This window comes from Aedes albopictus, chromosome 1 (genome assembly GCF_035046485.1).
Source record: "Aedes albopictus strain Foshan chromosome 1, AalbF5, whole genome shotgun sequence".
Classification (NCBI taxonomy): domain Eukaryota; kingdom Metazoa; phylum Arthropoda; class Insecta; order Diptera; family Culicidae; genus Aedes; species Aedes albopictus.
The window spans coordinates 120,361,145-120,377,178 of record NC_085136.1 but is presented as its reverse complement, the minus strand read 5'-3'; the positions used below and the strand labels follow the sequence as shown (position 1 = coordinate 120,377,178).

General features: G+C 38.2%; 1 protein-coding gene across 2 annotated transcripts in view; it reads left to right on the top strand.

Annotated features, from left to right (window-relative positions):
* Positions 1-12,550, top strand: part of LOC109402216 (myosin heavy chain 95F) — a 123,982-nt gene extending 111,432 nt beyond the window's left edge. For both annotated transcript variants that reach the window (XM_062845283.1, XM_062845284.1), the window contains 2 exons: positions 10,981-11,219; positions 11,281-12,550. In XM_062845283.1, coding sequence (XP_062701267.1) covers positions 10,981-11,219; positions 11,281-11,630 — 589 coding nt within the window. In that variant the 3' untranslated portion in view covers positions 11,631-12,550. The remainder of the gene's footprint in view (positions 1-10,980; positions 11,220-11,280) is intronic.
* Positions 12,551-16,034: the final 3,484 nt, after the last annotated feature.

Below are 16,034 nucleotides of genomic sequence, written 5' to 3'. Positions count from 1 at the left end.
TGTGGAACACCGCTGCAAATCCGGGAGAATGTGTGAAATTTATGTGTACGACGTACTCACGCCGTGAGCTGATGGCCAGTTACACATTTTTGAGCTCTTGGCTTGTGTTGACAAACGCTCCAAAAAGCGACCGTTTGTCATTTTTTTCAACAAAAAAATAAAGAAAATTTTCCGTGAAATCCGTGAATAATCAATATAGAAATCATAGGATAAATCTGTGAAGGAATACCGAAATGAATATCGGGATGCATAGGCGCCAACTTGTGACGTAGTTGAGGGCAAAGCTTTCCAAAATTGGACAATATTCAGCTTTTTTTCAGCTCAATGCACTATTTTTCACGTGAATATACCTAAAGGTAGATGAACTGTCAGACCAAATGTATGAAAAAATCACGGGAGAAAGCAATCCCTAATAAACTGTGCTCCCTGAGAGTATCTCAAAATAAGTCCTTTTATTCAAAGTTTTGAATATCCTAGCGAAACTTCTGAAAGAATCCTAGAGGAACTCCTGAAGGAATCTCGGAATAAATCCCTGAAGTTATCATTGAAGAAATTTTTGGAGAAATCCCAAAAATTAATAATGTAGGAATCCCGGAAGGAACTCCTTGGAGCAGTTCCGGAAAAAAAAAATCCTTGAAGAAGGAATCCCCAGAGGAATGTAGGAAGAAGTTTGAAGAAATCCAGGCTGGAATCCTTGACAGAAACTCAGTGGAAATTACTGAAGAAATTCTGGGAGGAACCTCTTAAAGAATCATGGAAATGGAGAAATCTCTGGAGGAATCCCTAAAAATATTTAGGAGGAATTTCCGAATGTATTTTGGGAGCAAAACCTGAACCAATGCCGGAAGAAGTCTAAAGGAAAGAATCGTTATATGATTTTTGGGAGGAATTCCTAAATGAAACCGCGTAAAATTGAATGACGAATCAATGAAAAAAAAACCACAAGGAATCCCAATAGGATCTCCAAATAAATTTTGCCAGCAAAATCACAGCAGAAATCCATGAAGTAATCTCAGAGGGAATACCACACAAATCTCTACAAGAATACCGAGAACAAATCTTTGAAAGAATGTGTTAATGAGTCTCGAAAAGAACCTCTAGTCTAAAAGACACTTGAGAGAAAAAAAAATCTGGGAGGAATCAACGAATGAAACTCAGGATGAATCCCGAAGAGTTCCCAGAAGGAATCCCGAAGGAAATCCCCAAAGAAAATCCGGAATGGATCAATGACTAATCCCGAAAATAATTCCGGTTGAAATCGCTGAAGGAATCCCGGGATAAATGCCGGAAAAAATCCATGAAAGAAACTCGGAAGAAATCAAATCGCTGGTGGAATCCTTGACAAAATCTTAGAAGAATACCTGAAAAAAAGAACGCCGGAAGGTGTTCCGGGAGAAATCCCTAGTGGAATCTCGTTAGAAATCAATGGAGGAATGTCGGAAGGAAGCCCTGGTTAAATCTTTAATGGAATCCCTGGAGAAAAGAATCATTAAATGAATCTTGGGAAGAATTCCTAAATGAAACTACGTAAAAATATATGATGAAATTTTGGAAGGTATCAATGGAAGAAGGTATCTGTAATAATCCTTGAACAAAAAAAACACCGGATAAAATCCCTTATAGAATGCCACAAAATATGAAGGAATCCTCACAATGGGCGACTTTGGGACCTACTCACAATTTCGAGCGCACAAATCTTTTCGAAAACAAAACCAGCGCACCTGATCTTTTTATTTTAAGCTTATCACAAGTGAGGAAGAACAGAATAAAAACTCACAGTTGTTTTATGCTTGTTTCTTGAGATTTGTGCGTTTGAAGTTTTGATGCACTTTTGAAGCGGGATTTCAAGACGTTTGTCCTTAAAGGAGTTGATGAAGCAACCTCGGTAAACATGCTGAAAATTGAACTTTCAACTACTGGGACAAGTTGTCCGCCATAAAACTGCACTCTGATCCGGAGGTTTAGGAACGCTCTGGAACGCTTGATGTTGGTCGAAAACAAACCAGAATATGGTGAAATTTGCGAAAAAGTTAAGTTAAGTTAAGTAGGAGTCGTGAGTTCGAGTCTCACCGAGAGGACGAGTAACTTTTTCGCAAATTTCACCTCAATTTGTCCATTTCTCACTCACGCCATTATATGTAAAGTCTAGCTTTTGGAATAAAGTAAAACTTCCATTCGGCTGGTTAAGCCGCAAAAATCGATAATTAATTAATTTAATTACAGAATATGGTGTTTTTGATTCACAAATTGGGAGGGACAATCTGTAGCCCGAAATCTTCGGTGGAAGCAATTCCTGCAGAGTGCATTAGTCCGCATTACCTGGTCTCGGCTAGTTATGGACATTTGCTGGAAACCCGGACATAAGACATTAATAAAGGATCACTACCAACAAAATCTCTCGAGTCGAGGTCGGAGTCTTTATTCAGTCAAAATATGGACTCAACGCTTGCTTGCTTCGAAAACATCTCGGGTAAGTGTACCAGCTATCGCAATAGTGGTTCCCTATTTGGCCATAGTGGTTATTTAAGTTAATTCCAAATTTTTCATCATTTCAAAAGTGTTAATGACAAGATACTTTTAATTTGTTGCTATTAAAACTTTCATAATAGGTCAAAGCTTAAAAGCTTTCTAAATTTCCACTATGGCCAAATAGGGAACCACTATGGTCATAGCTGGTACACTTACCCGAGATGTTTTCGAAGCAAACTACGTTGAGTCCATATTTTGACTGAATAAAGACTCCGACCACGACTCGAAAGATTTTGTTTTTAGTAGTGATCTCAGAACCTTGGCATTACATTTAGTCAGCTCCTTGATGGCATCTTATGTGTTCGTCGAAGGGAACTCCTTTCAACTTCTTGTCGTCGCCGTATCCATTAGCGGAAATCCATTATTCGGCAGGCTACACAAGCTTATCCAACGTTTATATTGTTCTATCAAAACCTTCCAGCATGGACTGCAACTCGATAGCCGACTCCTCAGTAAGTTTTGTGAGTTTAAATAACATCTGCGGCTTGATCTGCGGGAGTCGTACATGCTCGATTCTCAATTTCTGCGTTGTATCCATTATTGGTATTACAGCGGTTCCTCCAAGTCTTTGACCTTGTCAAACAACATCGACTAAATGTAATAAAACATGCTGTCGAACTCTGATCGCTTCTTGATGTAGATCACGTGCTCCTCCGTGAACTCAGCATAGGTTCACCTTCTTCTATAGTTCGTAGAACTTTTCATTCGAACATTTCAAGTCGGACCGTTAGGCGCTGTCCAAAAATTACGTAGACTCATTTTTTAACATCTCAGATTCTCCCATAGTCGACTTTTATCTATCCAAAATTTTCGAAATTTGTAATGGCTTGGGACATAATTTGCTAAGCAATTTTGTATCAGATATCATCTTCTTTGAAGAGATGTCACACGGATTCTCCAGGGGTTCATCGAGGTATTTATACTAGGATTCCTTCAGGAATTCATGCTTCCTCCAGGAATTACTCTGAGTATTCTTGCTGGATTCGCTCTGCGATTCCTTCAGGGATTCTTCCAGATATTATTCTTCTAGGAGAGATTTTCCATTAGCAATTTACTCAGGCGTTTCTCCGAGAATCATTTCATGAATTTCTGTTGGTATTTCTCTATTAATGCCTTTCTCCAGAAATTTCTGTTGGGATTCTTCAGGCAATATACCTGCTCGGATTGTTTCAAAATTCCTTCCTGAGATATCTTAAAAAAATACTGTAGGAATTCCTCTAGAAATTTATACAGAGGTTCCTTATCCTTTGGACATTTTTTCCAAGAATTCTTCCATAAATTTCTGTTGATATTCCTCCAGGAATTTCGGTTGGTATTCCTGCTGCAATTCTTTCTGGAATATATCCAGGAATTCCTGCATTCATGCTAAGATTCCATCACACGACTTCACTGACATTCCTGATGAGATTACTTCAGATTACTCAAAGGATTTCTCCAAGAATTCCTCCATAAATTGATCCAAAAATGTATCCATGAATTACGCCAGAAATCCCTGTTCGGATTCCTTTGATATTTTCTGCTGCATCTGTAATTTCTACTGGGATTTTTTAAAAGATTCCTTCACAAATTTCTCTTGGAATTAATCAAATAATGCCTGCAGAGGGTTTTCTCCAGGAATTCCCCATGTGGTTCCTCCAGAGCTTATCCCATTGGGATTCCCTCAAGTATTTCTCCAGGGACTCCTCTTAGAATTTATTCAAGATCTAGAAATCCTTTCTGGGACTCCTCCAATTATTAATGATGGAATTTATCCGGCAAACCCTGCTGTGACTTCTCTATGGATTCCTCCAGGAACTCACCTAGAGATTTTGTTTTCCAGAGATTCTTTCAGAATTTCTCCAGGGATGTTTCTAGGAATACCTCTTCGTATTCTTGCTGTAAAACCTTTTCAGATTCCTTTGAGAATTTTGAGATTGCTCCTGGAATGCTGCAGGGATTTCTCCAGAAATTCGTGGTGGGAATCCTCCAAGTAGTCTTACTGGGATTCCTCAAGCATTTTTTGCTGAAAATATTCCACGAATTCCTAGAGGACTTCAAATAACTAGAGAATAACTACAGAAACACCATTTGGAAATCCTTGAGAAGTTTCAGCATGCATGCTTGGAGAAATTCTGTTAGGAGTTCCTGAAGGAATTCCAGCAAGAATTCCTGGAGGTATTCCCGAGAGCAATCCCTAAAGGGATCATCGAAATACTTTCTGGAGGAATGCTAGGAGAAATCCATGGGGTAATCACAGCAGAAATTTCAAGCAGAAACCCAGTAGGCATTCCTGGAAGAATTCCAAGATGATTTCTCAAAAGATTTCTCCAACAATTTCTCTTGGCACTCCTATGGGGATGCCTGCTGCGGTTCGAAAATTCCTCCTGGATTCTCTCCTGCGATTTCTCAAGAAAACCCTCTTGAATTTCATCCACAACCACAAGTTCATTCATTCATTCTTAGATTTCTTCAAGGATTTCTCTTGGAATACATGCAGTAGTTACTGCTAGAATTCCTGGCAGTTTTTTTCGGGAATTTATGCTGAGATTTCTCAATCATTTTCACCAGGATTATTTCCAGATATTGATCTTGAGAGTCCTCAGACACTTCTAAAAGATTCCCTGAAGGTATAAACCCAGAAAAAAAAACAAACAAACTGGAGAATCCTACCAGGAATGTTTAGAGTAATCCCAGTATCAGTCCTGGAGAAATCCCAGCTGCAGCAACTTAAATAATCTCAAGAGGATTCTCAGTAGGAATACCAAGTTCTGAAGCAACTCATGAATAAATAACAGCAGGAATTTCTGGAGGAACCACAGCAAAACTTTCCAGTAGTGATGTCTGAAGTTTCTTGGACGAATTCTTGCAGAAGTTTCCAGAGGATTTCCTGGAGGGTTCTCAGGGGAAATTCATGGAGGAATTCTTGAAGGTATTTCTTCTGCAGTCCTAGCAAGAATTTCTAGATAATCTTATCAGGTATTCCTGGAGACATTCCTACAGAAATCTTCTGAGAAATCCCCATGAAATTCCTCAAAAAATGTCTGATGGGACTTGCTATGGAGGTTTCTGCCAGGATTCCCAAACATATTCTTTATGTGATTCTTCTAAGGACTTTTCAAGAGATTCCTTCTTGAATTTTTTCATGGATTTCTTTGGGAATCTCTCGTAGAGTGTCATAAAATTTCTACAAAGTTCTTCCTGGAATTCTTGCTACGATTTGTCAAGTATTTTCAGCCTGGTTTTCTCCAGTAGTTGCTCTCGGAAGTGCTCCAAGATTTTCTGGAGGATTCCCAGCAGGAATTGCCTGAGAAATCCTAGCAAAACTTCTTGGTGGAATCTACCAGAAGTTTCTGAATAAACCCGAGCAGAAGAGAATAACAACAGCATAACAAAATGCGTTATTTTGGCAAAATAACTGCATAATAGAATTAGTAATTTTTATGTTATTACCATAACATATTGAGTTATAAACTTGTCTGTCATAAGCGGCAAAATAACAAGTCACATAACAAAAATTTGTTCCTGGAAAATCAATTCAATAACATGTTTTGTTAGTGTCAATAACAACTTAATAACAGTGAATTTGGAAAATGTTTCAATAACAAATTTTGATATTAAAGAGTTATTGATAACATTCCGAAAGCAAAATTGGTTATGATATCAAACGATCGCATATGCTGTTGAATAGGATGCTTAAGTGGAGGCGATATGCGTACACTTTACCCGTGATTTAATGGAAGCATTTACGCACATGGCCTCCACTTTAGCATCCTATTCTACATTATATTTGACATCGTGTTGGCTGAGAACGCTATACATATTTATACCATCATGTGAGAAGGGTGGAACAATCATTCCGAACTTCAGTTTCTCTCTTCCCTCATAGGCGTATTTTCAACTAGGCTCAGTGTACCAGTTATGGCTATAGTACCTCAAATTCGCCATAGCTGATTTTCAACCTTTAACGATGAAAATCATCAAGAAAAAATATGTGAACAATAGATCACGTTCATAAAAGATGATTGCACTCATTTAAATTTCACATTTTGCTCAAATTATGATAGAAATAATTCATTTTCCTTAGTATTTCGGCTTCCTTGCACCCTATTTCGCCATAGTGTACCAGTTATGGCAAATCCCATAAGGAATGCATGTAAATAGTGCGAAGTGGAACCGAAATTAAAAAGTATGTCCACAGGGTTCCTATCATTGGCACACGCTGTAATAAATAGTAAAAGTGGATTTGGCTCAGATTTTATATTTTTCCTGTAAAGTACGAATACAAATCTATCATTTGACATATCGAAGACATCCGTCGGTCTTCTTCTTATTTTTGTAGAAATAGTTTTCCTAAGGTAGTGCGACAACTGGTACAGGCACCCTATTCGTGTAATCTTTGACCACTAAATAGGTAGATCCGACTTCAAACTCTGGAAAGATAGGGAAAACGGTTCTACGACATTACCCGGAAAACCATTACCCGGAATGCCATTTACCGGAAAACCATTACCCGGAATGAACCATTTACCGGAAAACCATTTACCGGAAAGACCATTTACCGGAATAGACCATTTACCAGAATGTACCATTTACCGGAATGAACCATTTACCGGAAAACCAATTATGGGAAAAGATTTTTTCCCGAAATTTGTTTCCAGATTGCACAGCGATATCCAGACATTTGATCACATGCCTTTTGCACTGGTCATCTTTTGACCCAAACCATGACCCGGTCATTTAGATGAACACTAGTTTCGCCTAATTATGATTAGCAGTAAATTAGTAACTCGACAGAGCTGTCATCGTTATATAGTTACTTTCATGTGGATCTACGTGTTTATAAATAATGTGCTGAATGTGATTGCTAATATTTCCAGCAGATGTTTTCCCTTCTTTTAACATGGCTGTTCTTTCTAGGTTTACTGTTATGGTCGAACAGTTCAAATTTTTTCCCGGAAGGACATTTTCCGGAATAATGAATTTCTTAGAAAAACAATTTTCCGAACTGCCCCATTTCCCGAAATAATCCATTTCCTGGAAAGTCGTAGGAAAACCTAAGATCTCAAAAGATGTTTTGGTGTCTTTAAACATTACCCGATATTTTGTTTCCTATATGGAATAATTTTATCAGTTGAGCCTTAAAACTATATTCTGAATATTTTTTTCACGAATATAGAACTAGAACTAAATTCTCGGTGCAGTTCACTTAGCAAAGTAGAGTTAGCATCGTTAAGCTGAATGAACATTTTTAGACTGGCAGCGAAACTGTAGCTTTTTCATATGACATTTTCTTCATTTTCGTCGAAACTTGTTCTTTTAGGTTCATTTACGAAGTTTATTAGCAGTCAAACTGTTTACTGTATAGGAGATTTGCCCTTCTTCAAATTATAGGCTGTTCTTTCTAACGATTTAACGTTACATAGTTGGTTAGCGGCCAATCGATTAATTCCATCTAGTGTTTCCCCTTCTTAAAAAAATGGGCTGTTCTTTTGACTTAAATTGTTATAGAGCGTTTGGTTACCATATTGTTTATTGGAATTTGCTGCTTTTTATGTAGGAGTTTTGCCCTGCTTTAATTGTATCAAGTTGCTCGCTGCAAACTTGATTAGCGAAACTATTAACTTTGTCTGATATGTTTCTTTTTTTAAAATGTGTTGTTCTCTCAACTAAGCCTATTACAGAATTGTTTAAATAACATACTGTTTATGTCACTCTTAGATATTTGCCCTTCTTCTAGCAACAGGCTGTTCTTTCGATGCCTGTTTTCGGTCAGTTTTCACTTTTTTTTTTTGAACATGCACATTTTAGTACCGCCCACCCCAGTTAGTATGACCGCATCTCATCTGATCAACTTTTAGGTTGACTCTCGCTAATCTTGTTCAAATTGTTCAAACGTCATTTTGCTCAGGGATCGGGGTGAAACGAGACACAAAATCAAAACAAAACAACAAAAAAGATTTCCATTAGTGTGTTTTTCGATGCCCCACAGAGTTATTACAAGTTCAAATTAAAAATGAATTCCGTTGGTTTGCATGAGATGTCATTCAAACCAAGGGGGGTAGACGATCCAAGTAACATAATTGTCACAGAAAAGGCACGGCAGCGCAGGGTTTTGTTGCGCAGAAGTCATTGTGACTTACTTCTAACATATAAATACCTACTTGCTAGAAGTAAGTCAACATGACTTCTGTGCAACAAAAATCTGCGCCACCGTGACTGTTCTGTGGCAAGTGTGTTACTTGAGAATGAATATGTTTCCGGTAAATAGAACATACCGGTAAACGGTCTTTCGGTAAATACTACATTCCGGTATATGGTACATTCCGGTAAATGGTGCATTCCGGTAAATGGTACATTCCGGTAAATGGTACATTCCGGTAAATGGTTTTCCGGTAAATGGCATTCCGGGTAATGGTTTTCCGGGTAATGGTTTTCCGGGTAATGGTATAGAATCAGGGAAAACATGTGAAAATACAAAATATTTCTGAAAAATCCCTTTCAAAACCATCTACAATTTTAGATTCAGCTGTCTGTATTAGATTCGTTCAAACAAGTTTACTCAATAAGTTTGAAATTTTTATCATTGAAATTCTCATGTCAGAGGCGGAATCTGGAACGTCCCTTTCAAACACCACCTTCAATATCGTTTGCTATGTTCTCGTTTTGATGTATGTAGGGTACTTTTCAGCTACAACTCAGTCAATTTCAATCCTCGCGCCGCCCAGCAGGGACTTGGTTTTGTACACATTACAGCACCTCCATGTCACGTTATACATCACACCTCTTATCAAATGTGATACCGTAAGCGTAACATACTTTGCGCACCTAGGGCCTAACTTTTTTTAAAAATCGTTCAACAATTTTGCTAATGCATTATGCAAACTTTTTTCCACGGAATACTATCACTAGCTAGTATTCCGTGGGAAAAGTTTGCTTGCACTCTGTCTCAGTTAGGATGTAATAAAAAATGGAAGAAGAAGACAAATTGATGAGAGAATATGCAGTTGTTCCCCTCACTCACGAAATGATGTAAATAGCGTTGTAGAATGACGTAGGTTTTTTTTTTCAAAACTTGTTTTAGTTTTGATAGCAATAGCATAAAGTATTTGTACACTTTCAATAATACAATAATAACTAAACTTGTTCCACAACAAAATGTAATATTAAAATGTTTTTTTTAATTGCTGTTTACTAATAGCTTGGTCATAACAAAATAAGATTGTCCAACAAAACATGTTATGGAAACGTAATACCTTGATAATTCAGTAATAACACAACAAGATATAAAAACAGGTTTTGTGATTTCGTAGTTATTAATTTGATATTCCTCTCTGCTCGGGAACCCTAGCAGCACTCCTTAATTCCAGCGAGAATTCCTGAAGGAATCGTAAATGAGTTTCCAACAGGAGTTACTGGGAAAACCCGCAAGAAAATTTCTGAAAAAGAATCACAGCAGGAATTTTTGGAGGAATCTCAGTTGTAATCACTAACGTAGGTAGATTTTTCTTCTTTCTTTTTCAATCTGTTAAACAAATACAAAAAAGAAAAGGATGGAAGAGGGTAGTACTTGCACTCTGTTTCTCGTGTTTATCAAGGAGAAAAAAGGAAAAGCTGCCAATACTAGTGACTGTAGTTGCAAAAGCTATTCCAACAATAAATTCTAGGTTCCATCCAGGAATTTCTTCAAAATTCCTGAATTCCCGTTATTCCTCCTGGGATTTCTCCAAGATTTCCTGGTGAAATCTTTTGGGGGTTTCTACGTTGAGATGCAGGCTCTGTTCAGGAGGTGCATTTCATCACAAAAACAACTTCGTGAAACATATGAAAATTCCCAAAAATCCCTAAATGTTCACAATTTCTTTTGTTTCACAATTCTTTTATAATTACTGTCATGGAAAATAACTAAACGGATCTCGAGTTCTTCGGAACATTCTTCTCATCACACTTTTAGGACAGCTTAGAAGTTTCTGATCGAAGACAGTTTTTAATAACCGTTTGGTATAAGATCATTTTACCACTATGCTAGGCGAATTGTTGCCAAACAACATTATGCCAAACGGGGTACACCAGGAAGATCCTGAATGGGGATCTCAAGTATTCAATGGATTCAACTCAACTTTCTAGTAAATAAAAGAACTTGTGCTTCACATGAATACAATCATGCTAACATTCACTTAAACATCATTAAATGCTCAACTTCGTTTAAAAAACATAGTTCCTCCAACAAATTATATGTAGCACGTAGGCTCCACTGCATCTCAATCTCATATTATGCTAATATTCACTAATGCTCCTGTGCAGTAGAATTTGTTTTAGAAGTAGTAGTAGTTGTAGCAATCCCATAAGTTATAGCAGTTTCCCTCGTTGAGTCCCCGCCATTCGGCATGAATTACTCAAATAGTTCGTGAAATAACACGTGCGAAAATATACATCCACTAACATCCGTATCGCTTTGCGTATGCTCCCAACCAGATCTGAAGCGATCCGTGCCCAGCAGCAGTTGATCGAGAAGCAAAAGCACGACCTTTCCAAGTGGAAGTACTCGGAGCTGCGCGATGCGATCAACACCAGCTGTGACATCGAGCTGCTGGAAGCGTGCCGGCACGAGTTCCACCGCCGGCTGAAGGTGTACCACGCCTGGAAGGCAAAGAACCGCAAGCGCACCACCATGGACGAGAACGAACGGGCCCCGCGCAGTGTGATGGAAGCCGGTGAGTACCAACCAGCTTGTACTAGAGACTTTAGTTCTGATCTATCTAACCCTAACCTTAGCCGCACGAGCTCCGCCAAGGTTGTCCCAGAAGCAGGAAATCACCACCGGATCGGTGCATCGCTACTTCCGCATTCCGTTTGTGCGACCGAGCAACAACCAGGAGGACAACAACAAACGAGGCTGGTGGTACGCCCACTTCGATGGTCAGTACGTGGCCCGCCAGATGGAGCTGCACGCCGATAAGCCACCGATACTGCTGGTGGCCGGGGTGGACGACATGCAGATGTGCGAACTGAGCCTGGAGGAAACCGGGCTGACGCGGAAGCGTGGCGCCGAAATCCTGGAGCACGAGTTCAACCGCGAATGGGAACGGAACGGGGGTAAGCCTTTCAAGAAAGCAGGTAAATAGACCATTCTATTTATTTTTGGAAGTTACGTTTTGAGAGGAAGTGTATTTTAAATTAGTTAATTACCTACCGAGTCAGAAAGCCAGCTTTCTGAAAGGTTTGTCCGATAGTTCGGTTGAACGACGATAAGCAAATTTATATACTTTCGAGTGTCTTGTGTTTTGGTGCCTTTTGGAATAAATCAAATGAGAAATCTAGAAGAAATAGGTTACATTCCGGGTGTTTCAAACAGTTTCAATTCTAGTGTGAGTATTTCCACTTTGTTTCTTGCAATATTTTTCATCTTATGTTTTACATATTCATATTATACCGTATTATCGTCAATAGTCAGCTTTTTAATTATTTGAGTTATAAGTACGAATGACTGTTTTAATTTATGCTTGATATCAATTGCAAAAAGTAAAGCAAAAAATATGCAAATGGAGGATATTTTACAGAACTAAGACAGAGTATAGCAATGACGGTAGGAATCGCTTTCGCTACCATCACTATTTATTTGCAAAAAATGGTAACACTAGAGTTGCATAAACTTGACAAGTTTCCTTCGAAGACAAATATACGAAAATTGCCGTCTATAAACAAGAAAACAAAACTCCTATTATCCGTTCTATATAATACTTGTTGGTGTCTGAGACCATTTATCGCAAGAGTGTTTAACAAAGACTTTCATAGCAGATAAGTAAGAAAATGTCTATTTTTACAGAGATGGATGAAACTGACTCAGTTGCAAATCATCCAAACTTACATTCGAGAAAGGAACGCAGCGTATTACTAGCAAAAGAAAATCTATATATCTTTTCTCATATAGCTCCAAAATTGCAACCGTTATAACTGCTACGAAGTGGAAGAATGTAGTCCTGATAAAACCCTGTATTTCACACTCTAACAACAATAAAAAAGTGCTGATGATTTTATGACAAAATTTTGGCATTATATGATCAAATAGAACAAAAGAAATCCTTGCGCGAATTTCACAAAAATATGGCGGGTGGTTCCTGCAAGAATACCGCAAGAAACTCAAAACTACTTTCAAGAATTTCTTTAGGAACCTGTGGAAATTTCTTCAGAAATAGGAACTACCGAAAAAAATGACTTTTAATATCCAAATATTCTTTCAGCAAAATGCGGATATTTCTTGTTGGTTTTGTTTCGGAAATTCATCATGGAGTTCGTTTACAAAAAGACCAAGGATTTATTTGGTATTTTCTCAAAGGATGAATCTGGAAATTCCACCCGGCAAAATATCCCCTGTAGAATTTCCGAATGAATCCCAAGAAAGAAATCAATCGAATATACCACTACAAAATATCCAAACGAAATCCTGATGAAATTCTACAAAGAACCTTTCAAAGAATTTTCGAAAGATGCTTATGATTAAACTAGAAGGAATCACTAGAGGAATCTTGAAAGAAATCTTTCAGCTAATATCCAAAAAAGTTTCTTAGGAGTTTTCGCAGAAATCTCTCGTGGCATGCTTTCCTAGTAAATTCCTGGATGAATTTTCGAAAGTACTAAAAAAAAAACTCAGAGGAGATTAGAAGAAGGATGTCTAAGAGGAGTTGTTGACGGAATTTTTGTAGAAAGCACTGGGTAAATTTCTTAAGGGTTCTCTTGATAGCTTTTCTAGAGAGTTCTCAAAGCAATTGCGGTGGACAATTCTGGATATATCCCCGAAGAAATGTCTGGCTCAAGAAAAAGTTACCTTGTCAATTTTTGGAGGAGATATTACTGCTGGAATGAAGGGATCTATGGAAAAATCTCTTAATGAATATCAAAAAGAAAAAAAAACCTGAGAGACCTTGTTTTGAAATTCTCGAAGAAATATTTGAAGAAAAGTAGGAAGAAATCTATGAAATAATGCCTCGAGAAATTGTCGAATAAATTACTTCAGGAATTTCGTCTAGAAAACCTACCAGCATATCAATAATAAGCAAAGGTTAACTATTGCTTTTTTTTCTTTGATACTAAAACCACTTGGTGAAAAAACTTGGAATTGTGTTTTTCTATTACGCTAATTTATTCCTTTACTTCATAATATGTACTTTCACCAGCATTAGATTTCTAGAAATATGTTTTCAGAGTCCACAGTACATTTTCATCCTGCTTGGGTTGTAAGGTATACCTCGCCGAAGCTGAAACGGAAATTTCTATATAACCCAACGCTCACACCACAGAAACGCTCAACCAGAGAGTTTCCGAAGCGCTTCAGAGGGTATATGGGTGTTTCAGGGGGGGGGGATCCCAGAGCGTTTCAAGAAGGATTCAAGAGGTTTCAGAGGTTTTTAAGAGATTTCGAAAGGATACAATGACACATAATTGCCCGTCACCAGAACGCGATTTTTTTTTCACAAATTTCATCTCTCAATTTGTCAATTAGCAACATTTCGTGCCTTCTAATTACAAGTTTTTCGAGTATTTCGAAAGGATTTTCCGAGGTTACAAGAAGCTTTCTGAATGGTTCCAAAGGGAAGTAACAGAAGGGTTTCGGGTGTTCCGTTCAAAATTTTAAGGGAGTGGCAGAAGGGTTTTAGGGGGCTTCCAAAGAGAATTTTAAAGGAATTCCAATAGGAGTTCGACATAGAAGGCTTCACGGTTTTATGAAGGTTGTATGAGATTCCCACAAATCGCTTTGGACCAAACCTGAAATTTCTTGAAACGCTTTCAAAAATCCCCTAACGTCCCCTTCGAGACTCCCTGAAACACTCCTGGCACCCTTTGAAATCCTTTGAAACGTTCCTGAAACTCCATGAAACCGTCTGAAAGGCTTCCGAACCCTCTTTGAACTACATGCTCTCGAACTCCGACGATCTCTACCCAAATATCCCTAAAGCTTTCTGAAATGCACCTGAAACCCTCTAGTTAGAATCCCATAGAACCCTCTTGTAAATTCCTGCAGTAAAGTCCCCTGAAACCTCTTCAAGACTCCCTGAAAATCCCTGTAATACCCGGAAACTCCCTGGAACCTCTAACTTCCCTGAATCCTCCTGGAACCCTCTGTTACATCTCGGAAACTTCCTGAAGCCTCCATACCGCGTATTGCTGGGGGCACATATCGTCGGTTTCCTGCAATAGAGGCAAACTAAAATATGTGATTTTTTTGAATATCAGGAATCTTGAAGCATCTCCTACAAGTTTACTTATTTCACTCTACATTTGACTAAAGTAAACGAATTCAAGCTTAATTTTACATATGTAAACAAAAAAGAGATTTTCACATGAGGTGCTGAATTTCGTTAAGTGCTACTTGTACCACTCACCTTTGGGGATGATTTGTAAAAGAAATACTCGGATTTGTCACGTTTCTGAAATGCTAAACCGAACTAAGAGTCAAAAACTTTATTCCGAGATATTTAAGGTTAAAGTTCAACCATTCACAAATAAACAACAGCTAAGATTATTTTAAACTTTTTTGCACACATGTAACTTAAAAGCCTTTATTAACCATCAGAAATGAAGAATACATGTAAATTATTTGAAATCATTGATATAATTACATTTAATTTCTCAGTACTTTGCACTCAGTTCACTCTGGCTGAACAAAACCATTAGAATATGGTCTAAAATTCAATGTGGCTGACTGTGTTTCTTTGTTTCAGAGAAAACCAGTCGGATTGTGAAAAAACCTCGATTTTTCATCGTCTATGAAGTTTGAAACCGATATCCCGCACAATCCTTTACATTAACCAGAGAGGACGCGTATAGTATAGTGACTTCCTGAAGATTTTTTCCGAAGACGACACTTTTCTATCTGCTCTGGATCACGAGCTAGAGAAGTTTAAAATTTGACTTGGCAATTAGCGCCACCTAGCAGCGAAATCACCAACTAAATGTTGAATCCTCAGATAGCTCTTGACTTCCAAAAAAAACTTTGCCGGAGATGAAACTTTTCTATCTGCTTTGGATCCCGAGATAACGGAGTTTGAAGCTTTACTTGACAACTAGTGGCACCTAGTGACGAAATCACAAACTAATTGTTGAATCGCCAGATTATTCTTGACTTCCTGAAGAACTTTGCCGAAGTCGACTCTCTTCTGTCTGCTGTGGAACGCGAGCTAGAACGCCACCTAGTGGCGAAATCACCAACTAAACGTTGAATCACTAGATAGGTTTTAACTTCCTGAAGAACTTTGCCGAAGACGACCCTTTTCTATCTGCTCTGGATTGCGAGCCAGAGAAGTTTCAAATTTTACTTGACAAATAGCACCACCGAGTGACGAAATCACAAACTTAATGTTGAATCACTCGTTAGGTTTTCACTTCCTGAAGAACTTTGCCGAAGACGATCCTCTTTTATCTGCTCTGGATCTCGAGATAGAGATGTTTGCAATTTTACTTGACAACTAGTGTCACCTAGCGATGAAATCACAAACTAATTGGTGAATCACCAGATTGTACTTGACTTACTG